Genomic DNA, 24944 nt, shown 5'->3' with positions numbered 1-24944 from the left:
TTAGTTTGTAACTGGATTGAACACTGGCTCATGGATCGTACCCAGAGAGTGGTGGTCAATGATTCGTACTCTGATTGGTCCCCGGTTATTAGTGGTGTACCCCAAGGTTCAGTACTGGGCCCGCTGTTGTTTAATTTATTTATTAATGATATAGAGGATGGTATTAACAGCTCTGTTTCTATCTTTGCAGATGACACCAAGCTTTGTAGCACGGTACAGTCTATAGAGGATGTGCATAAGTTACAAGATGACTTGGATAGACTAAGTGTCTGGGCATCCACTTGGCAAATGAGGTTCAATGTGGATAAATGTAAAGTTATGCATCTGGGTACTAATAACCTGCATGCATCGTATGTCTTAGGGGGGATTAAACTGGCAGAGTCACTGGTAGAGAAGGATCTGGGTGTACTTGTAGATCACAGACTACAGAATAGCATGCAATGTCAGGCTGCTGCTTCCAAAGCCGGCAGGATATTGTCATGTATCAAAAGAGGCATGGACTCAAGGGACAGGGACATAATACTCCCCCTCTATAAATCATTGGTACGGCCTTACCTGGAATATGCTGTTCAGTTTTGGGCACCTGTCCATAAAAGGGACACTGCGGAGTTGGAAAGGGTGCAGAGACGCGCGACTAAACTAATATGGGGAATGGAACATCTTAGCTATGAGGAGCGATTAAAGGAGTTACAATTGTTTAGTCTTGAGAAGAGACGTTTAAGGGGGGATATGATAAACGTATATAAGTATATTAATGGCCCATACAAAAAATATGGAGAAAAACTGTTCCAGGTTAAACCCCCCCAAAGGACGAGGGGGCACTCCCTCCGTCTGGAAAAGAAAAAGTTTAGTCTCAAGGGGCGACATGCCTTCTTTACCATGAGAACTGTGAACTTATGGAACAGTCTACCTCAGGAACTGGTCACAGCAGGAACAATTAACAGCTTTAAAACAGGATTAGATACATTCCTGGAACAAAATAAGATTAATGCTTATGAAGAAATATAAAATCTCATCCCTTCCCCAATATCGCGCCACACCCCTACCCCTTAATTCCCTGGTTGAACTTGATGGACATATGTCTTTTTTCGACCGTACTAACTATGTAACTATGTAACTATGTAACAATCAGCATCTTCGTGTTACACTAAATATCATTATAAAAGTTATCCACTCAGAATTGATGTTATTCAAATAAATGCAATGTAGAATGTATAGGTATATCACATTGTGAATGCAGGTACTATAAACACATTCAAATTTAAACAGTAGAAATGTACTTACCTCATTTTAATGTGACTGTGTTTCAGAAGACCAAGGCTGTTCTGTCAATCTTCCTATAAGTCCCACCTTTCTCCTCCCACTCCTCTATGTCACTGATCACCACCCCTTTGAGTCTGGCTTTTTGTCCTCCCTTCAATTTAGTAATTCCTCAACAACTTTGAGCGTCCAGTGTCTCACTGAATTTCTGCGTTACTTTACAACAAGAGACATACAACACACATGTAACAATACAGACATACAACACACATGTAACAATACAGACATACAACACACAGGGCCCATATTCTCACCCAAAAAATTTTTAAAGAATAAAAATATACAGAGCTCTTTCAAAAAGGGGGAAAAAATCACCTTCAATGCGCATTATTTATAATCAATAAACCATTAGCTGATTTTAAATGCTTTAGGTAATATTCATTAATTAAATAGTGCTCGCTTTTTCATTTATTTTACATTTTATTTTATTCTCCTTGGCCACACTTCTCTCGGTACTCCTATAATATAATCAAACCATTTATTGCATTTCCTTATAATTTATTTTCCTTTTTTTTATACAACTCGGCAATTCCCTTCTCCCACTTCCTGTCAGTAACTCTATCAGTGAGGTCAGGTTACATCTGCAAACTCCATAGCCCCCTCACAGTCTTGCAGCTATGTAACTTCAGCCCCCTCTGTCTCATCTAGAGCCCTCAAGCCCCCCCTTCCCTGGTGGGCCTCCAGCTGTTGCCAACAAAAACCCTCTCAAAACCCTCCTATACTTTTAGGAGATATCTTTAAAACACTAATACATTAGGGTTCAATTAATACCAACACCTTAAAGAGTAGCTCCCACCATCTGTTTTTTGTTTGCTTCTGTCCCTACCTACTGTTAATCTCTCCCTAACCCCCTCCCAGCCTTTGAAAAAAATGTTTGCAACTCACATAGTCTTCATCTTTGGGTCTTCTTTCTTGCTGCACTTTCCTCTCCAGGACATGCTGGGAGTTGTAGTTTTGCAGCAGCTGAAGGCACCCGGATCATTACTCATGAGTGAGTCTCAAACAGTGTGCCTACAGCTGTTGCTAAACTACAACTCCAAGCATACCCGGACAGCCAAGAGCTGTCTGGGCATGCTGGGAGTTGTAGTTTTGCAGCAGCTGGAGGCACCCCGATGATTACTCAGGAGTGAGTCTCAAACAGTGTGCCCACAGCTGTTGCTAAACTACAACTCCAAGCATGCCCGTACAGCCAATAGCTGTCTGGACATACTGGGAGTTGTAGTTTTGCAGCAGCTGGAGGCACACAGATGATTACATAATTGAGTATCAGTGTACCTACATCTGTTGCTAAAGTACAACTCCCAGCTTTTCTGTCGCAGGGTTTTCTCCTACAGAAGTACAGATGTGGGAGGTGGAAATCCTGGCGGGGCTTTCCTTGACCTTGACCTTCCAGTCAATATATGACTCCCGCACTGGTATAGGTACACCGGCGTGGTGACACAGGAGTCGGGTATAGATTTGTACTTGCTTTTTATTGAAAATCATAAAAAGTGCCAATACAGTAGGAGTATGCGTTTCGAACGGGCACCCTCCTTCCTCAGGTCGGAGTCCCAGTGTGTGGATACAGTACTTTATATATACATATTTCCATGAATACATTAACCCATTAAACATGTATATTGTAAAAAGCAAAATCATCGGTAGTTGCAGTATCTTGTAATGACCTTTTTTATTGGACTAACAAGATTATGTAGAGAAGCTTTCGGGATTCCTCCCTTTATCAAGTCATAAGCATTTCTGAGCTCACAAGGAGAAAACACACGTTCTATCTCACAAAATATGCAGGGGTTAAAACAACATATGTGGAGAATGGACATTAAGTTGGGCCATAAATTGTATAGCTATAGGAGGATAGATACAGATAAGGATGAGGGGGTGGGGGGGGGGGCTGGAGAGTAGAGGTGAGAATGGTGATAACTGGACAGAGGAGAAGGGATAATTTACTACAGAACCAGAGATTGTATATATATATAAAAAGCAAAATCATCGGTAGTTGCAATATCTTGTAATACCTTTTTTATTGGACTAACAAGATTTTGTAGAGACAAGCTTTCGGGATTCCTCCCTTTATCAAGTCATAAGCATTTCTGAGCTCACAAGGAGAAAACACAGGTTCTATCTCACAAAATATGCAGGGGTTAAAACAACATTAGTGGAGAATGGACATTAAGTTGGGCCATAAATTGTATAGCAATAGGACGATAGATACAGATAAGGATGAGGAGGGGGGGGGGCTGGAGAGCAGAGGTGAGAATAGTGGTTACGCTGGACAGACAATTTTACTACTGTAGTAAAATTGTCTGTCCAGCGTAACCACTATTCTCACCTCTGCTCTCCAGCCCCCCCCCCTCCTCATCCTTATCTGTATCTATCGTCCTATTGCTATACAATTTATGGCCCAACTTAATGTCCATTCTCCACTAATGTTGTTTTAACCCCTGCATATTTTGTGAGATAGAACCTGTGTTTTCTCCTTGTGAGCTCAGAAATGCTTATGACTTGATAAAGGGAGGAATCCCGAAAGCTTGTCTCTACAAAATCTTGTTAGTCCAATAAAAAAGGTATTACAAGATATTGCAACTACCGATGATTTTGCTTTTTGCATCACTGGACTAATACGGCTACTCCTAACTAATCTATATATATATATATATATATATATATATATATATATATATATATATATACATATACAAAATAGAATTATTATTATATATTGTATTATTGTATATATACACACACACACACACATATATATATATATATATATATATATATATATATATATATATATTCTACTATATAAACATGCCATGATATATTTCCTAATAGGGCACCTAAAGCTGTTTCACAACTACAACTCCCAGCATACAGAGGTAGCCAATAGCTGTCAGGTCATGCTGAGAGTTGTAGTTGTGAAACAGCTGGATGCACAATGTTAGGAAAACACTCATGGCATGTATATATAGTATATTAGTGTGTGTGTGTATATTTATATATACACATAAAAAAAAAATATATATATATATATATGTATATATATATATATATATATATATATATATATATATATATATATATATATATATACACACACACTAATATACTATATATACATGCCATGAGTGTTTGTTTTCCTAACAGTGTGCCTCCAGCGGTTTTCCAACTACAACTCTCAGCATGACCTGACAGCTATCTATTGGCTATCCCTGTATGCTGGGAGTTGTAATTGTGAAACAGCATTAGGCGCCCTATTAGGAAAAATATCATGGCATGTATATATAGTAGAATATATATATATATATATATATATATATATATATACATATACACACAGCAACAGAAGAATACAGCAGCACACTGTTAGCACAAAGATATAGGAAAAACATGGACATGTAGATAAAACATGGAAAGCTATACAGCTATAGTGTAATAAATGCAAATATAAAACTATGAAATGGTGAGGCACTTAGCTCGCAAATTTGGCGCCAAATAGCTTGGACCGTCCCACCACAATAAGGTGACCTCCTTGGGACGGACCCTACACTGTGAATGTGCTTCTGTGGGAACAGTTCAGTAAGCACTGCAAGGCCTTGAACATCCAGCACCTTATATACACCTGATAGAGGTGGGTGGGGTGCAGGAGCCAACATGGAGGTAGCCACTCCCCCGTATGTATAATACAAACAAAGATTAGTAAGCCAGCACTTTTTTTGATACCAAACATATTGTTGAGCTTGCTCTTCTGAGTGTTGCTGTGTAAGAGGGGGCGTGAAAGAAGAGTTTCAAAAACTGTGATTATCTGTTGTGCGGAGTGAATCTGTGGAGTGGGTGCGACTGCCTATAGTCCACATTCATATTTTGGGTAAGTCTTTCTCTCTTGCATATAGTGGGATAACTGTTAGAGTTTAAACACCCTTTTTCATTTTTTTTTTCTCTGTTCCACCTCTAGGGGGAGGAGGAGTAGATTGGGCACAGGTGTATAAATCTTAGCTTGGGACTCTTATTGAGAGCTTGCTCTTCTGAGTGTTGCTGTGTAACAGGGGGCGTGAAAGAGGAGTTTCAAAAACAGGAGTTTGAAAGCAGGAGGTACATATCGCTGTGAGTGTTAATTTCTGAACCCACAAGGTCTACAAAAAATTTGAAGTGTAATTTTGACTGTCTGTTTTTGCCTATACATTTGTGAAATCCCCATAACTAGATGGCCTCCATGTTGGAAAATGCAGTCCAATGTACATCCTGTTCAATGTATGCAATCCTTGAACAACAGTTTGAGGGTGCATATTGTTGTGCGAGATGTGTGCTAGTTGTCCGTTTGGAAGCCCAGATCCTACATCTAGAGGGTAGACTGGCAACAATGAGAAGCATTAACAACATGGAGAGGAGTCTCTTGCTCACTGAGCAGGCACTCTCGGGAGTAGAGGTGGGGGAGGACAGTGGCACGGAGTTGCAGGACAGTCAGGCAGTTAGCTGGGTTACAGTTAGAAAGCGGGGTAGGGGAAAAAGCGTCAGGGAGGCTAGTCCTAAACTGGCACACCCCAATAAGTTTGCCCGCTTGGCAGATGAGGGGGATACAGAGCTAGCAGAACTGCAGCAGGATACTGCCTCTGACCGCCAGGGGGGGTCTGCTCCAGTAAGGAGGGAGGGAGGAGTACAGGGCAGGCCAGACAGGTACTAGCGGTGGGGGACTCAATTATTAGGGGGACAGAAAGGGCGATCTGTCACAAAGACCGGGATCACCGAACAGTGTGTTGTCTGCCTGGCGCACGAGTTCGGCACATGGCGGATCGGGTTGACAGGTTGCTGGGCGGGGCTGGAGAGGACCCAGCAGTCATGGTACATATTGGCACCAATGACAAAGTAAGAGGTAGGTGGAGTGTCCTTAAAAATGATTTCAGGGACTTAGGCCGCAAGCTTAAGGCAAGGACCTCCAAGGTAGTATTTTCTGAAATATTACCTGTACCACGAGCCACACCAGAGAGGCAGCGGGAGATCAGGGAGGTAAACAAGTGGCTCAGAAGCTGGTGTAGGAAGGAGGGGTTTGGGTTCATGGAGAACAGGGCCGACTTCGCTGTCAGTTACCGGCTCTACCGTAGGGACGGGCTGCACCTCAATGGGGAGGGTGCAGCTGTGCTTGGGGAGAAGATGGCTAGAAGGGTGGAGGAATGTTTAAACTAGGGACTTGGGGGGAGAGAACCTACAGCAAAGAGGGGGAAGATAGTGTAGATAGAGAGGTGGGAATTATAAATGTACCTGGGGGTGGAGCGGAGGGAGGGATTAGAATAGTTAATAGGAATTGGCTTCATAGGAAAATAAAACTTACACCCTTGAATCCCATTAACCCCAATAACATAAAGGATGGAAATGTAAAGTGTATGTTCACAAATGCCAGAAGCCTAGCAAATAAAATGGGGGAGCTTGAGGCCTTGATACTGGAGGAACATATTGATATAGTTGGGGTCACTGAGACATGGCTGGTGATATAGTTGGGGTCACTGAGACATGGCTGGACTCCTCACATGACTGGGCTGTCAATCTGCAGGGGTTTACATTGTTTCGCAAGGATAGAATGAACAGAAAAGGTGGTGGAGTCTGTCTGTATGTAAGAGGTGGTATGAAAGTCAGTGTGAACGATGCCATAGTGTGTGATGATTCTGAGGATGTGGAATCACTGTGGGTAGAATTACAAAAGGAGGGAAATACTGAAAAAATAATATTTGGGGTAATCTACAGACCCCCTAATATCACTGCAGAGATAGAAGGTCAGCTGCATAAACAAATAGAGAGGGCTGCGCGGGCAGGTACAGTGGTAATAATGGGAGATTTCAACTATCCAGATATAGATTAGGGTCCGGGGTTGGCTAAAACTATAAAGGGGCGACAATTCCTAAATTTATTGCAGCATAATTTTATGGGGCAGTTTGTGGAGGACCCAACAAGAAGTGATGCCTTGTTGGATCTGATCATTTCCAACAACGCAGAGCTGGTTGGTAATGTAACTGTGCGGGGAAACCTTCGTAATAGCGACCACAATATAGTTACTTTTGACTTAAAATGTAGAAAACAAATACAGGCGGGGAAGGCAAAAACATATAACTTTAAAAAGGCAAATTCCCCTGGGCTGAGGGCTGCACTACAGGACATAGACTGGGGGGAGGTGTTCTCAAATACTGATACAGAAGGTAAATGGGACATCTTTAAATCAACTCTAAATAACTATACAGCTAAATATATACCAAAGGGGAACAAATATAAACGATTAAAACTAAATCGTACATGGCTGACAAATGATGTTAGAAGAGCAATAAACAACAAAAAAAATAACCTTCAAAAAATTCAAATCTGATGGGTCAGCTATAACATTTAATCAGTACAAGGAGCTTAATAAAATCTGTAAAAATATAATAAAAACAGCAAAAATTCAAAATGAGAGACAGGTGGCCAAAGAAAGCAAAACTAATCCTAAATATTTTTTTAGATATATAAATGCAAAAAAACCAAGGACAGAGCATGTAGGACCCCTAATGATAATGGGGAGGTTGTCACGGGCGATCAAGAGAAAGCGGAGCTACTGAATAGGTTCTTTAGTTCTGTATATACTAAGGAAGAAGGAGCTGTCATTGGACAGGTCAGTGCTGGTAACACATCATGTACAGGTCAGTGCTGGTAACACATCATGTAATGTACTGAACTGGCTTAATGTAGAGATGGTACAAGGTAAGTTAAGTAATTTAAATGTAAGCAAATCTCCAGGGCCAGATGGACTACACCCAAGAGTTCTTAGAGAGGTAAGTTCAGTAATATCTGTTCCCCTGTTCATGATATTTAGAGATTCACTGGTGTCTGGTATTGTGCCAAGGGACTGGCGCAAGGCGAATGTGGTGCCAATCTTCAAGAAGGGCTCTAGGTCTTCCCCAGGAAACTATAGACCGGTAAGTTTAACGTGCTTTGTGGGTAAATTGTTTGAAGGACTTATAAGGGATTACATACAGGAATACATAGGGGATAATAGTATTATAGGTGATAGCCAGCAGGGGTTTACTAAGGATAGAAGTTGTCAAACCAATCTAATTTGCTTTTATGAAGAGGTGAGTAGAAGCATTGACAGTGGAATGGCTGTTGATATAGAGGGGGGGCTGTGTATGTAGAGGGGGGCTGTGTATATAGAGGGGCGCTCTGTATACAGAGGAATGGCTGTGGATATAGTGTTTCTGGATTTTGCAAAAGCGTTTGATACTTTCCCTCATAGACGTCTGACAGGTAAGTTAAGGTCTTTGGGTTTGGAAATTTTAGTTTGTAACTGGATTGAACACTGGCTCATGGATCGTACCCAGAGAGTGGTCGTCAATGATTCATACTCTGATTGGTCCCCGGTAATTAGTGGTGTACCCCAAGGTTCTGTACTGGGACCGCTGTTGTTTAATTTATTTATCAATGATATAGAGGATGGCATTAACAGCTCTGTTTCTATCTTTGCAGATGACACCAAGCTTTGTAGCACGGTACAGTCTATAGAGGATGTGTATAGGTTACAAGATGACTTGGATAGACTAAGTGTCTGGGCCTCCACTTGGCAAATGAGGTTCAATGTGGATAAATGTAAAGTTATGTATCTGGGTACTAATAACCTGCAGCATCGTATGTCTTAGGGGGGATTAAACTGGCAGAGTCACTGGTAGAGAAGGATCTGGGTGACTTGTAGATCACAGACTACAGAATAGCACAATGTCAGGCTGCTACTTCCAAAGCCAGCAGGATATTGTCATGTATCAAAAGAGGCATGGACTCAAGGGACAGGGACATAATATTCCCCCTTTATAAAGCATTGGTACGGCCTCACCTGGAATATGCTGTTCAGTTTTGGTCACCTGTCCATAAAAGTGACACTGTGGAGCTGGAAAGGGTGCAGAGACGCGCGACTAAACTAATATGGGGTATGGAATATCTTAGCTATGAGGAGCGATTAAAGGAGTTACAATTGTTTAGTCTTGAGAAGAGACGTCTAAGGGGGGATATGATAAATGTATATAAGTATATTAATGGCCCATACAAAAAATATGGAGAAAAACTGTTCCAGGTTAAACCTCCCCAAAGGACGAGGGGGCACTCCCTCCGTCTGGAGAAGAAAAGGTTTAGTCTAAAGGGGCGACACGCCTTCTTTTCCGTGAGGACTGTGAATTTATGGAACAGTCTACCTCAGGAACTGGTCACAGCAGGAACAATTAACAGCTTTAAAACATGATTAGATACATTCCTGGAACAAAATAACATTAATGCTTATGAAGAAATATAAAATCCCATCCCTTCCCCAATATCACGCCACACCCCTACCCTTCAATTCCCTTGTTGATCTTGATGGACGTATGTCTTTTTTCAACCGTACTAACTATGCAACTATTATATGTACCTGGCCTACAGGTGCACGCTGTTAGGCTAGATATACAGCAACAGAAGAATACAGCAGCACACTGTTAGCACAAAGATATAGGAAAAACATGAACATGTAGATAAAACATGGAAAGCTATACAGCTATAGTGTAATAAATGCAAATATAAAACTTGTTTGTTTGTTTATATATATATATATATATATATATATATATAGTTACACACACTAATATACTATATATACATGCCATGAGTTTTTTCCTAACAGTGTGCCTCCAGCTGTTTCACAACTACAACTCTCGGCATGACCTGACAGCTATTGGCTGTGAGGGCATGCTGGGATTTGTAGTTGTGAACATAGAGGCATAATATTAGGAAAATATCTTAGGGCAGGTATTGGGCAGCCTCCACTCCACTCTTGAAAAAGTATTTTGTTATTACAGTTATTAGAAAAGTCCCATAAGACCTCAGATCAGACTTCCTCCATGAAAGGCATGTACAGTAAGAATGAATGGAGCACCAGCGCAGCATCCATTCCACTGTACATGCCGGAGGCAGGGACGGGCTGCGCGCGAATCCAGTCAGCCAATGCGCGCAGCCCCGGCGTTCACATCGCTCACTCCCGCCTGTCTGATTGACAGGCAGGGAGCGAGCGCAGCCTGAATGAATTAGGACCGATTTCCCGGCCGGCATCGGTCCGAATTCAGGCGTTACATCACGCCAGGCTGCAGCCGGCCACTGGGAGGGAGACCCCTAGTGGCCGGTTTTCAAACGTAAAATACACCTTGTTAATAAAAAAATAATAATAATGTACATAGAACATAAGTACTACAACATATCAAAAAATAAAGTTGATGACAGTGCCCCTTTAAACCCCTTTTTACCCATATCTAGTATTAGAAAGAAGGAAATTTACCCCCTCTCTTTGTCTAAAATTAGCTAGCTTAACATTAATCTATGGACACATATACCACATATACCATCAGTTGCAATGGGACAGGTCCCAGGAATATTGTAGAAATACACCCTGCCCTAGACTCACATCCAGCGTCTATTTATAACAGCATCTGGTGTTCTGCGCCACCCTGTTCTAGACATGCCGCCAACTTATGACAGCCCTGTCCCAGCCATGCCATGCCTGCTCATCCCAGACACGCAACTGGCTACTTACGACAATTTACTTTGCAATTCATTCCCCGATTATGACCCAGTCCCTCCCGCCAGGATCCTACGTACTCACTCACTCACATTTCATACACACTCGGGCAGTAGATAGCTACTCAATAATGACAGGTACATGGGTAATTGGCTCTGGGCGAGAATTATTAACTGTCTCTGGTAGGTCACGAGTAAGTCAACTAAAGCAGCAAGACAAAACAAAGGGGAGACATGGGTACTTTTGGCTAGTTACTAGAATGTCTTACCGTACGCCTGGAGTTGATCAAATTCCGTCTGCTTCTGCCTTTGTTCAATCCGTCTGCTCTGGATATTGCGACTTGCACATGAGGCCTAAAACCCAGGCCCCACTCTGGTTGGGCGCCACCTGATGTAGATTTTATCAGTGCTCTCTTGTAACAATCTACTCCCGGCAAAATCCGTATACAGAATTTATGTAACGAAGTATACCAAAGTAAATCAAACAGAGCCATGTCGGTTTCAAATGCTTCTCTGTCTAAATTCAGTCCTTCACTTTGTTATATCACCTCTGTAATTAGCATAAGTTCCCACCCCCTATTAGGGGGAAAAATATGCCTTTCCTGAACAGTTTGGCCTTTGTTCAAAAGGCTTCACACAATAGGAGGGGTGAGACCGGAAGGGGCAGATGGGGGAGTAGGATTGACCTCGTGATCAGCAGATTCCTCTGGACAATGGTGGGGGCGAGGAGGGAGAGAGCAGATGGGGGAGGGGTGGCTCCTAAATGTACATTTTACATGACAAAAACATAGATACATCTATTACAGCACTATACGAATTTAATTACAAATTTAGCATGGAAAAAAAAGTGAATGAATATGCGAAATATCGCAAATTAGAATATGGCCTATGCCGCTCATCACAATTATACTCGTGTTTCAACCTCAACATTACCTGTGGATATCCATAGATCCCAGTGATCTCCGCTATGGAGAGACTGGAGGAAGACATCAAGTGTCCAATAAAAGCCACCACTTTGTTCTCCTCATCACAGCTGTAGCTGGGGACAGCTTCTTCTCTCCCTGACAGTATACTCAGTGCACTCTGTACAGCTTTATGTTCTATCGCACAGGAGTCATAGATCTTGTATCCCAGAGTGATATTAGGTAAGATGTCAGATCTTCTGTTTATTTCTTCTATGGCAAAAATGAAGACCAGGATATGTCTCAGGAAATGGAAAGCTGGGCTAGATAAGAAAATGGAGAAACATTAGATTTTGAATTACATTGCCTAAATAGTCTGCAATATCTTCTTGTAATATTACAAACCGGCATCTATCTCACCCAATATGCCCCACATCAGAGTGTCATAGAGTATCCAAATTTTACCAACATGCCCCATATACAGGGATAACATCCCGTTCTCTAACCTATCAATATAAAATCCACTTGACATCATTGGTTCATTGGCACAAAGAGGCCTCATTTAAGTTTAGCAATAATAATAACATACAGCACTCACATCAGAGTGCCATAGAGTGTCCAAATAATACCAACATACAGCACTCACATCAGAGTGCCATAGAGTGTCCAAATAATACTAACATACAGCGCTCACATCAGAGTGCCATAGAGTATCCAAATAATACCAACATACAGCACTCACATCATAGTGCCATAGAGTGTCCAAATAATACCAACATACAGCACTCACATCAGAGAGCCAGAGTGTCCAAATAATACCAACATAGAGTGCTAACATCATAGTGCCACAGAGTGTCCAAATAACACCAACATACAGCGCTCACATCAGAATGCCATAGTGTGTCCAAATAATACCAAGAAACAGCACTCACATCAGAGTGCCATAGTGTCCAAATAATACCAACATACAACGCTCACATCAGAGTGCCATAGAGTGTCCAAATAATACCAACATACAGCGCTCACATCATAGTGCCATAGTGTGTCCAAATAATACCAAGAAACAGCACTCACATCAGAGTGCCATAGTGTCCAAATAATACCAACATACAACGCTCACATCAGAGTGCCATAGAGTGTCCAAATAATACCAACATACAGCGCTCACATCATAGTGTCACAGAGTGTTCAAATAATACCAACATACAGCACTCACATCATAGTGCTATAGAGTAGACTTGTGCACTAGAAAAATTTTCGTTTAATTTCGTTTCGTTTTTTCGTTTTGGAAAAAAATTTCGGTTCGGCAATATATTCGGTTTAGATTTTTCGGATACATTCGGTATTCGGGTATTCGTGTTGTTTTTTTCGGATACATTCGGTATTCGGGTACATTCGGTAAATCTTTTTAGTCTTTTTTTTGGACTTTAGCGATCCTAATAAATAATGGAGATACCTTTTTTTATTAAAATTTCGCAGGGTATCATAAAAAAAATCATAATAAAAAAGATACAGTGGTGATGAAAAAAATTGTATCTAACGAAATGTATCTTTTTTATTATGAAATGTTTATTCATTTTTAAACAGGGATCAATTTATGTGAGCGGGTAAAGCACTAAAAATGTAGCCGACAATAATAAAAATGTAGTGTGTGCGTGTTTTTCACTTTTTTTAAAAACATTTTTTAGGTAGTACTACTACTCCCAGCATGGAACACACTCTTCCATGATGGGAGTAGTAGTTACCTGTACTAATTGACAGATCGCAGGGGTCCCTTGCGATCATCTTGTATAATGTATAGATGCGCCGGCTGCTCTTCTATGGTCCCCTGCACTCACGTATATGTACACATATTCATATTTCCCGCAGAGCTGTGATTGGCCAGATGGTTCCAGCCAATCACAGCTCTCTTTGAGAAATAGGAATATGTGTATATATATGGCCGTGCAGGGGACCATAGAAGAGCGGCCGCCGCATTCATACATTATACTGGAGGATCGCAGCGGGTGTCAGGAGTGATACCCGCAGTGATCTTCCCTTTACTACAAGTACTACCACTCCCAACATGGAGTACACTCTGCTCCATGCTGGGAACTGTAGTACCTGTATTAATAGACAGATCGCAGCGGTTACACTCGCTGCGATATGTCTATTAATGCAGGTACTACAGCTCCCAGCATGGAGCAGAGTGTGCTCCATGTTGGGAGTATTAGTACCTGCAGTAAGGGACAGATCCCAGGGATGTCACTCCTCCTGACACCCGCTGCGATCGTCCTTATGTGAATGTCGGGATCAGCTGTTCTCAGGGCTACAGAGCCGGGAGAACAGCTGACGCTGAGCCGTAGGTATACATCGTATATCTACTGCCCAGCAAGAACTTACAGTGAGCTTGCAATGTGTATACAGTATACACATTGCTGGCTCACTTAACCCCTTGCTGAGCTGTGCGCTATGCGCAAGCCCAGCAAGGGAAGAGTTAACTTACACTGTTGGACAGTGTAGGTTAACCCTTTGTGCGGTATACACTTTATACAGCTATCTATAGATAGCTGTATACAGTGTATACAGAAGACGAAGTCCAGCTTACTTCCCTCGAGTCCCGGGCGGGGTTCGTGTAGCTCCGCCCCCTAGTGGTGACGTCATTAGGGGGCGGAGCTACAGAAGGGAACAAGGCTAGTTTATCTGAAGCTCTGTTCACATTGTACGTTTTGTATAATGTGAACAGACCCTTCTGGCAGTGTCTACCCAGAAAGGGAGACTCCAGCTGTTGCTAAACTACAACTCCCAGCATGCCCAGGCAGCCAAAGGCTGTCTGGGCATGCTGGGAGTTGTAGTTTTGCACCAATTGGTTGCTCCCTGTTTGGGTAGACATTGCATCATGGGTGCTCTCCCCAGCGGACTGCGCCAAAAATGTCATAACCAATTTTTTGTGTTTTTTTTTCTTCTCGTTTCAGATCCGTGTATGCAGAGGATTACTGCGGATTCGATGGATTACGGCGGATAATTTTTTTTCCCTTTAATAAAATGGTTAACGAGGGCTGTGGGGGAGTGTTTTTTTAAATAAAATAATTTTTCCAATGTGTTGTGTTTTTTTTTAATTTTTATTGAATTTTCAGGGTTAGTAGCGGAAGCTGTCTTATTGACGGAATCCATTACTAGGCCAGGGCTTAGTGCTAGCCCCAAAAACAGCTAGCGCTAACCCCCAATTATTACCCCGGTACCAACAGGCCCGGAGCGTCAAAAATGGCGCTCCTGGACCTAGGCGGTAACAGGCTGGCGTTATTTAGGCTGGGGAGGGCCAGTAACAATGGTCCTCGCCCACCCTGGTAACGTCAGGCTGTTGCTGTTTGGTTGGTATTGTGCTGAGAATGAAAATACGGGGAACCCTATGCGTTTTTTTTTTAAATTTAAATAAAAAAATAAAAAAAAAAAACGCATAGGGTTCCCCGTATTTTCATTCTCAGCCAGATACCAACCAAACAGCAACAGCCTGACGTTACCAGGGTGGGCGAGGACCATTGTTACTGGCCCTCCCCAGCCTAAATAACGCCAGCCTGTTACCGCCTAGGCCCAGGAGCGCCATTTTGACGCTCCGGGCCTGTTGGTACCGGCTCTTCCCGGCACCCCTGTGGCGGTGGGTACCGGGGTAATAATTGGGGGTTAGCGCTAGCTGTTTTTGGGGCTAGCACTAAGCCCTGGCCTAGTAATGGATTCCGTCAATAAGACAGCGTCCACTACTAACCTTGAAAATTCAATTAAAAAAAAAAACACAACACATTGGAAAAATTATTTTATTTAAAAAAACACTCCCCCACAGCCCTCGTTAACCATTTTATTAAAGGAAAAAATAAATAATCCGCCGTAATCCATCGAATCCGCAGTAATCCTCTGCATACACGGATCTGAAACGAGAAGAAAAAAACACAAAAAATTGGTTATGACATTTTTGGCGCTGTCCGCTGGGGAGAGCACCCATGATGCAATGTCTACCCGAACAGGGAGCCACCAATTGGTGCAAAACTATAACTCCCAGCATGCCCAGACAGCCTTTGGCTGTCTGGGCATGCTGGGAGTTGTAGTTTAGCAACAGCTGGAGTCTCCCTGTCTGGGTAGACACTGCCAGAAGGGTCTGTTCACATTATACAAAACGTACAATGTGAACAGAGCTTCAGATTAATTAGCCTTGTTCCCTTCTGTAGCTCCGCCCCCTAATGACGTCATAACTAGGGGGCGGAGCTACACGAACCCCGCCCGGGACTCGAGGGAAGTAAGCTGGACTTCGTCTTCTGTATACACTGTATACAGCTATCTATAGATAGCTGTATATAGTGTGTACCGCCCAAAGGGTTAACCTACACTGTCCAGCAGTGTAAGTTAACTCTTCCCTTGCTGGGCTTGCGCATAGCGCACAGCTCAGCAAGGGGTTAAGTGAGCCAGCAATGTGTATACTGTATACACATTGCAGGCTCACTGTAAGTTCTTGCTGGGCAGTAGATATACGATGTATACTGTATACACATTGCAGGCTCACTGTAAGTTCTTGCTGGGCAGTAGATATACGATGTATACTGTATACACATTGCAGGCTCACTGTAAGTTCTTGCTGGGCAGTAGATATACGATGTATACCTACGGCTCAGCGTCAGCTGTTCTCCTGGCTCTGTAGCCCTGAGAACAGCTGATCCCGACATTCACATCAGGAGGATCGCAGCGGGTGTCAGGAGGAGTGACATCCCTGGGATCTGTCCCTTACTGCAGGTACTAATACTCCCAACATGGAGCACACTCTGCTCCATGCTGGGAGCTGTAGTACCTGCATTAATAGACATATGGCAGCGAGTGTAACCGCTGTGATCTGTCTATTAATACAGGTACTACAGTTTCCAGCATGGAGCAGAGTGTACTCCATGTTGGGAGTGGTAGTACTTGTAGTAAAGGGAAGATCACTGCAGGTATCACTCCTGACGCCCGCTGTGATCCTCCAGTATAATGTATGAAAGCGGCGGCCGCTCTTCTATGGTCCCCTGCACGGCCGTATATATACACATATTCCTATTTCTCACAGAGAGCTGTGATTGGCTGGAACCATCTGGCCAATCACATCTCTGCGGGAAATATGAATATGTGTATATATACGTGAGTGCAGAGGACCATAGAAGAGCAGCCGGCGCATCTATACATTATACAAGAGGATCGCAAGGGACCCCTGCGATCTGTCAATTAGTACAGGTAACTACTACTCCCATCATGGAAGAGTGTGTTCCATGCTGGGAGTAGTAGTACTACCTAAAAAATGTTTTTAAAAAAAGTGAAAAACACGCACACACTACATTTTTACTATTGTCGGCTACATTTTTAGTGCTTTACCCGCTCACATAAATTGATCCCTGTTTAAAAATTAATAAACATTTCATAATAAAAATGATACATTTAATTAGATAAAATTTTTTTCCATCACCACTGTATCTTTTTTATTATGATTTTTTTATGATACCCTACGAAATTTTTATAAAAAAGGTATCTCCATAATTTTTTAGGATCGCTAAAGTCCAAAAAAAGAATAAAAAGATTTACCGAATGTACCCGAATACCGAATGTATCCGAAAAATCAAACTATCTATATCCTTTTTTATTATATTTGTTATCAGAATGAACTCTTCACGTTCGTTTACAGATAACAAATGCATTAGTTATTTACAGCATTATGGTCGGGAAATAACGAATGTATTCGTTACTTTGCTATTCGTATTATCGTGGCTATTCGGGAATGTTCAAAATATGTTTTCGTGCATTCGGATCTGTCCGAATGCACGAAAACGGTAAAATTCGTTAATTTAGACATTCGTGCCGAACCGAATTGCACATGTCTACTATAGAGTGTCCAAATGATACCAACATACAGCACTCATATTAGAGTGCCATAGAGTGTCCAAATAATACCAACATACAGCGCTCACATCATAGTGCCAGAGTGTCCAAATAATACCGACATACAGCGCTCACATCAGAGTGCCATGGAGTGTCCAAATAATACCAACATACAGCGCTCACATCAGAGTGCCATGGAGTGTCCAAATAATACCAACATACAGCGCTCACATCAGAGTGCCATAGAGTGTCCAAATAACACCAACATACAGCACTTTTAATGAGTAGTCATAATAAAAAATCACCTCATATATGTAAAGTACATGGAGAGGCAGTATTTGACTGTATCTCAGGTATTCTGAAAATTGCATACCCTGTGACTGCCCCTTATGAGGCTAGGTATACCTGTGAGCAGAAATGCGTAGGGCATACAGACAGGCTTGCCTAAATATTATATGTATGAGATACCTGATTACAATTGCTTGTGACACCCCACTATCTTTTAACAGGTGGTGAAGGGTTATCCCTTTCAGTTGACTCCATGTACTTCCCATATATGAGGTGATTTTTATTATGAATACTCATTAAAAGCTAAGTTTTACACCCCACCCCACCCCCTCCTCATATTTTTTTGCTTATCTATTGTTGGGAGACTATTGACCAACTGGGTGAGTTGACACCCCTTACCTTTCCAGACAGACTTATAAAAATACTCAAGTACACAACTTATCCCCCCCCCCCCCAGGAACAGAACGACATGTTATGTCAATATAATTATGGCAGCCATCGTTCCCATGAACTATTGTCCATCCCAGAACCCAATTCATGTATATGTAGTATATCCTGCTTTATTCCTCTATAAGAGTGCTGTTACCTGTGTTCATAGGGCAAAATGTCTGCCTGCAAAACTTCCATGTGGACACCCTGCAGATGACGGGCGCCGGCAGAGTATGGATCACTCAGAAATGCGCTGCCTTCATAGACTGCAATGCATTTCTGAGTAGATTCTCCAGAAAGAATAGAAAAGTCTATTCTTTCTGCCGATGCCGGAACCGGAAAGAAACATCTTCCAAGATTCTGCCTTGAGCACAGTGCAGCAGAATCCCTTTGAAATCAATAAGACTCTGCTACAGCAGCATGTCCGCATGGACATTCTGCCCTGTGATCATGGCCTAACAGTACCACAAAGAGTCAGCAAGGACATGATTTAGAGTTGATTGATAGACTTTCTGCCCACTGTGTAAATTCAGGATTCTGGATTCGCCAAAAGAATAAACATGTTCATTCTTTGGGCAACATTTTGCCAGGACTGCAATGTCATTAATGGTGACAACACATGTCCGTGTAGTCCAGCCGCCAATGGAATTTCATGGTGCCCAATGCCAACAACATTTTCTTATTTTTTATAGATTCATGATGGCCTCTCTGGGTCATTTCCTCCGATGGACACAAATTGCTCTAGACCAACATTTATGTTTCATTTATTTTTCCTGTATAATGGCCTTCATGAACCCCTTATATTCCTATAACATAATTAGACATGAGCAAATCAAAGTTGACGAACCTGAATTCGTTACGAATTTCATGAAAAATTCGATTTGCAACGAATACGAATATTGCCGCGATTCTATAGCTTGAATCGCTTAATTAAACTCCATTTTACAGCGTTCCAGACTATTGGAGAGCTAAGATGGCGGATCCACATGTGAGTACATGGGGCAGGGGATTATGGGAGGGCGGGAAACAGCGGCGGGAATGAAGGTAGGCGGGCTGACCCTGAACCACATGTGAGATGCAGCCTATCAGTGTTCACTGACCCCTGTGATATCACAGCCCCTATATAATCGGCGGCCATCTTGCCTCTCTTCATTTCATCTATGCAGTCAGATGGAGAGGACGGGACTGTGTGTGTGTGAATAGCTCATACCACAGCGTTACACTGCAACTGCTAGTCACATCAGCATTAGGGAAAGGCAGGAGTGCAGAGTGCTGTGCTGTTACTCTGAGAAGGATCATTGATTGCTAAACCTCCTATTCACGTTATTGAGCATTGCAGCAGAGAGGGGCAGATAGCTGTCAGCTGCCTCATACAGATCTCCAAGCTGCCTCAACTTTATCAACCATCTTATCTCCTCATTTTTCAGCCCAATTGAGTTTATTTTTATTTGCTCCACAAATCTTCTGCTGCTCAGAATTGTGTGACAGAGTGCAATTTAGGGTTTAATCCCTGGATTTTTTTTTTTGTGGTGCTGCACTGTTGGGTCCTGCTGCTGTTCAGAAATAAGTAATATTAGTGTGGACTTTAGTGCCTTTTTACCATTTTTCACCTGTTACTGTGTTTCTGTGCTAAATTCAGTGTTATACCACACGTTATACACCTGCCGGTGTATTAAAGAAAAAAAAGTTTTTCCTGCGTACAAATACGCTTAACAGTGCGCTCATCATTGCAAAGGGCATACATACAACCAAGTAGTGTACTATTTAGTACCTGTATTTCTGTCTCGGTGCTAAATTCAGTGCTATTCCACACATTAGTATACACCGGCTGGTGTATAAAACAAAAAATATAGTTTTTTTCTGCGTATAAATACGCTTAACAGTGCGCTCATCATTGCAAAGGGCATACATAGAACCAAGTAGTGTACTATTTACTACATGTTATTCTGTCTCTGTGCTAAATTCAGTGCTATTCCACATATTAGTATACACTAGGGATCGACCGATATCGTTTTTTTCGGGCCGATACCGATACCGATAATCGGTGCAGGTTAGGGCCGATAGCAGATAACTTATACCGATATTCCGGTATAAATTATCGGCTATTTAACCCCCTGCGACACCGCTGCAGATCATTGATTTAAAGCGGGCGCTTTAAATCAATGATCTGCAGTGGCTTTTGCGGGGCCATAGGCCGCCGCCGCCACCACCCGCTTCTCTCCCCTACATGCCAGGGTGCTCCGGGCCATCCATCCTCCCTTCCTGTAGTGTCCGGGGGCGTTGCAGGTGGAGGGTGGTCCGGTCCGGGATGTCCTTCTCCCACGGTCTTCTTCTCCAGGCTCCGGCCTAGTACGCTGCATAGACGCCGCTGCGCAGTGACGCCCGTGCGCAGCGACGCACCTGACGTCACGGCGTAGCGGCGTCTATGCAGCATACTAGGCCGGAGCCTGCCCGGAGTGGAGAAGGAGACCGTGGGAGAAGAAGGACGGCCCGGACCGGACCACCCTCCACCCGGAACGCCCCCGGACACTACACGAAGGAAGGATGGCCTGGACCACCCCCATTACGGGTAAGTTTAATTTTTTTATTGACTCGGAGGGTAGGCTAGGGGGCCGACCGGTATAGCGGTATGGGAAAAAATCCATACCGGTATACCGCCTAGCATCACGGTGGGGGGTGCGACACGGTGCGGTGGGTCGGGGGTGTGGTGCGGCGGGTCGAGGGGGTGGTGGTCGCGGTGCGGTGGGGGCGGGGCATTATCGGCTTATCGGCAAGATACGATAATGCCCCAAATCGTGATTATTGGCCGATAATATCGGCCATACCGATAATCGGTCGATCCCTAGTATACACCTGCTGGTTTATTTTATAAAAAGTTTTTTTTCTGTGTAGAAATACGCATACCAGTGCGCTCATCATTGCAAAGGGCATACATACAACAAAGGGCATACATACAACTATTTAGTAACTGTTATTCTGTCTAGGACCTATATACTTTGAAAGGACAGCCGTAAGTAATCGCCTGCTGTTCTATACCCTCATAAACGCACTAAGTATGTCTTATAAGGGATTACATACAGGAATACATAGGGGATAATAGTATTATAAGTGATAGCCAGCATGGGTTTACTGAGGATAAAAGTTGTCAAACCAATCTAATTTGCTTTTATGAAGAGGTGAGTAGAAGCCTTGACAGAGGAATGGCTGTGGATATAGTGTTTCTGGATTTTGCTAAAGCGTTTGATACTGTCCCTCATAGACGTCTAACAGGTAAGTTAAGGTCTTTGGGCTTGAAAACTTTAGTTTGTAACTGGATTGAACACTGGCTCATGGATCGTACCCAGAGAGTCGTGGTCAATGATTCGTACTCTGGTTGGTCCCCGGTTGTTAGTGGTGTACCCCAAGGTTCAGTACTGGGCCCGCTGTTGTCTAATTTATTTATCAATGATATAGAGGATGGTATTAACAGCTCTGTTTCTATCTTTGCAGATGACACCAAGCTTTGTAGAACAGTACAGTCTATAGAGGATGTGTATAAGTTACAAGATGACTTGGATAGACTAAGTGTCTGGGCATCCACTTGGCAAATGAGGTTCAATGTGGATAAATGTAAAGTTATGCATCTGGGTACTAATAACCTGCATGCATCGTATGTCTTAGGGGGGATTAAACTGGCAGAGTCACTGGTAGAGAAGGATCTGGGTGTACTTGTGGATCACAGACTTCAGAATAGCATGCAATGTCAGGCTGCTGCTTCCAAAGCCAGCAGGATATTTTCATGTATAAAAAGAGGCATGGACTCAAGGGACAGGGACATAATACTCCCCCTTTATAAAGCATTGGTACGGCCTCACCTGGAATATGCTGTTCAGTACATAAAAGAGACACTGCGGAGCTGGAAAGGGTGCAGAGACGAGCCACTAAACTAATATGGGGCATGGAACATCTTAGCTATGAGGAGTGATTAAAGGAGTTACAATTGTTTAGTCTTGAGAAGAGACGTTTAAGGGGGGATATGATAAACGTATATAAGTATATAAATGGCCCATACAAAAAATATGGAGAAAAACTGTTCCAGGTTAAAACCCCCCAAAGGACGAGGGGCCACTCCCTCCGTCTGGAGAAGAAAAGGTTTAGTCTAAAGGGGCGACACGCCTTCTTTACCATAAGGACTGTGAATTTATGGAACAGTCTACCTCAGGAACTGGTCACAGCAGGAACAATTAACAGCTTTAAAACAGCTTTGTTCATTCCTGGAACAAAATAACATTAATGCTTATGCAGAATTATAAAACTACATCCCTTCCCCTTATCCCCTTACACCCTTCCCTTCAATTCCCTGGTTGGACTTGATGGACGTATGTCTTTTTTCAGCCATACTAACTATGTAACTATGTCAGGCAGGGAAGTGCCAGGACGTGCAAAGAGAAGGGGCAGAGGCCTACATACGTCAGGCAGAGTTGGCAGCAGACTTGGGGCGAGTGGCAGCAGGAGTTGCAGCAATAGGCCTGAGCTCCCGTTAACACCCAGCGGTCGTGTCGTCGACCCATCTCTCCTCGTCAATTGGTTTGCACACTCATCCCCATCATCACAAGCGACATCTGACAACCCCAGTCAAGAGTCGGTGGGTTCCTCAGACACAACCCTCAGTTGGCATGGCCCAGGAGCAGTCCCCGTAATCCCATTGCCTTTGTCCTATGCTATTCCCTCTCCCAAATAAGTATCTCATGCTTTGGCAATCAGCGTGGTGGTGGCAGTAGTGGAAATTCAGGAGCCAAATGTGCCAGGGGGAGACCACCTGCTTCGCGGCAAGCTACCATTCAGGGAGGTGGTGGAACAGGGGTTCCTGGAGATGGCGCCAATAGCAGTGAAATAGTGCGGACTGCGGGTGGGAAAATCAGCTACTCTGCGGTGTGGTTGTTCTTCATAAAGAATCCGGCGGACCTTAGCGTAGTCACATGCAAAATCTGTCGGCAGAAAGTGAAGCGTGGCCAGGGTCCCAATCTCGGCACCATTGCCCTGCATCAACACATGATTCGCCACCATAAAGCGGCGTGGGATAACCGGGGCTCCGATGTAGTGGTCCAGCCAGCCGCATCACCCAGTGGCCATCCGCTCCCTCTGTCATCCAGCCAAGGCTCCACCACCTCAGCCGAAGGGAGCATTGTGTTAAACCCTCCTTCTTGCGCTCCTGCTTCTTCCGCTCGTAGTCAGCCATTCCGCCAACAATCGATCGGCGAAGCCATGTCCAAGAGACAACAGTTTGCGCCCACTCATCCAATGGCGCAGAAGTTGAATGTGCTCCTGTCCAAGTTGCTGGTGTTGCAGTCCCTCCCTTTCCAACTGGTGGACTCTGCAGCTTTCAGGGAATTGATGGCTTGTGCCGAGCCGAGGTGGAGAGTCCCAAGCCATCATTTCTTTGCGAAGAAGGCAGTACCAGCCCTGCATAGTTTGTACAAGAGAAGGTGGGCCAGTCCTTGAGCCTGTCGGTGTGTTCAAAAGTGCACGGCATTGCCAACGTGGGGAGCTGTAGCTACGGGCAGGGACAATACATGTCTTTTACGGCCCACTGGGTAAATGTTGTTCCTGCACAGCCACAACAGCAACTTGGACAGGTCACACCGCTTCCTCCTCCACGCTCTCGCTCCCAGGCAGTTGGTCCTTTTACAGTGTGCGCCTCCTCCTCCTCCTCCCCGTGTCCTCGGCCTCCACTGCACATCCAAATCTCGGTGGCCCTTCATCGTATCACGTGTGTAGGGCACAGCGGTGTCAAGCCGTCCTTCACATGGTTTGCCTTGGCGAACGGAGTCACACAGGGGAGGAACTGCTGAAGTTCATTAGGGAAGAAATCTGAGTATGGCTTACTCCACGAAATCAGGAAATGGGAACCATGGTGACCGACAATGGGAAGAACATTGTGGCCGCGCTGCGACAAGTAAGTGTGAACCATTCGCCCTGCATGGCACACGTATTGAATCTGGTTGTCAAGAAGTTCATCAAGTCTTCGCCCCATTTGCAAGACGTCCTGACAATGGCAAGGAAATTGTGAATGCACTTTGGCCACTCGTACACCACCAAGCACACTTTGCTCGAGCTGTAGCGTCTGAACGGTATCCCACAACATAGTCTCATTTGTGACGTTGCCACACGTTGGAATTCCACCCTGCATATGTTGGACAGACTATACGAACAAAGAAAAGCCATTACGGATTTTTTGATGATACAAGCAGATAGGAGTACTCCCCTGTGTAACTTCAATGTGAACGAGTGGCAGCTCATACGTGACACCTGCCGTTTGCTGAGGCCCTTTGAGGAAGCCACATTTTTTGTTAGTCGCTCGAATTACGCCATGAACAACGTAATTCCACTCCTACATTTACTCCAAAAAATCATTGAAAACATGGCTGGTCACGGCAATGGAGACGTTGCGCCTACATCAGAAGGCTACATAAGTCCTGTGGGGGATGAACTGGAGGAGAATGATGAGGGGCAGAGCGGAGCACAGTTTACGGTGGATGAGATGGCCGGTGTTTATTGTCATTGGACAGGAGAGGAGGAGCAGGAGCAGCCAGAGGAGCTGGAGGGTTATTACGA

At 43.7% G+C, this 24944-nt stretch overlaps 1 protein-coding gene across 1 annotated transcript in view; it reads right to left on the bottom strand.

The window, feature by feature from the left end:
• Nucleotides 1–24944, bottom strand: part of LOC130360446 (vomeronasal type-2 receptor 26-like) — a 117258-nt gene that overhangs the window by 81819 nt on the left and 10495 nt on the right. The window contains exon 3 of the mRNA XM_056562932.1: nt 11797–12088. Within this exon, the coding sequence (XP_056418907.1) occupies nt 11797–12088 (292 nt within the window). The remainder of the gene's footprint in view (nt 1–11796; nt 12089–24944) is intronic.

Source organism: Hyla sarda, chromosome 3, assembly GCF_029499605.1.
Source record: "Hyla sarda isolate aHylSar1 chromosome 3, aHylSar1.hap1, whole genome shotgun sequence".
NCBI classification, from domain to species: Eukaryota; Metazoa; Chordata; class Amphibia; order Anura; family Hylidae; genus Hyla; species Hyla sarda.
The sequence above is the reverse complement of the archived record's forward strand: the minus strand, read 5'-3'. Positions and strand labels throughout refer to the sequence as shown.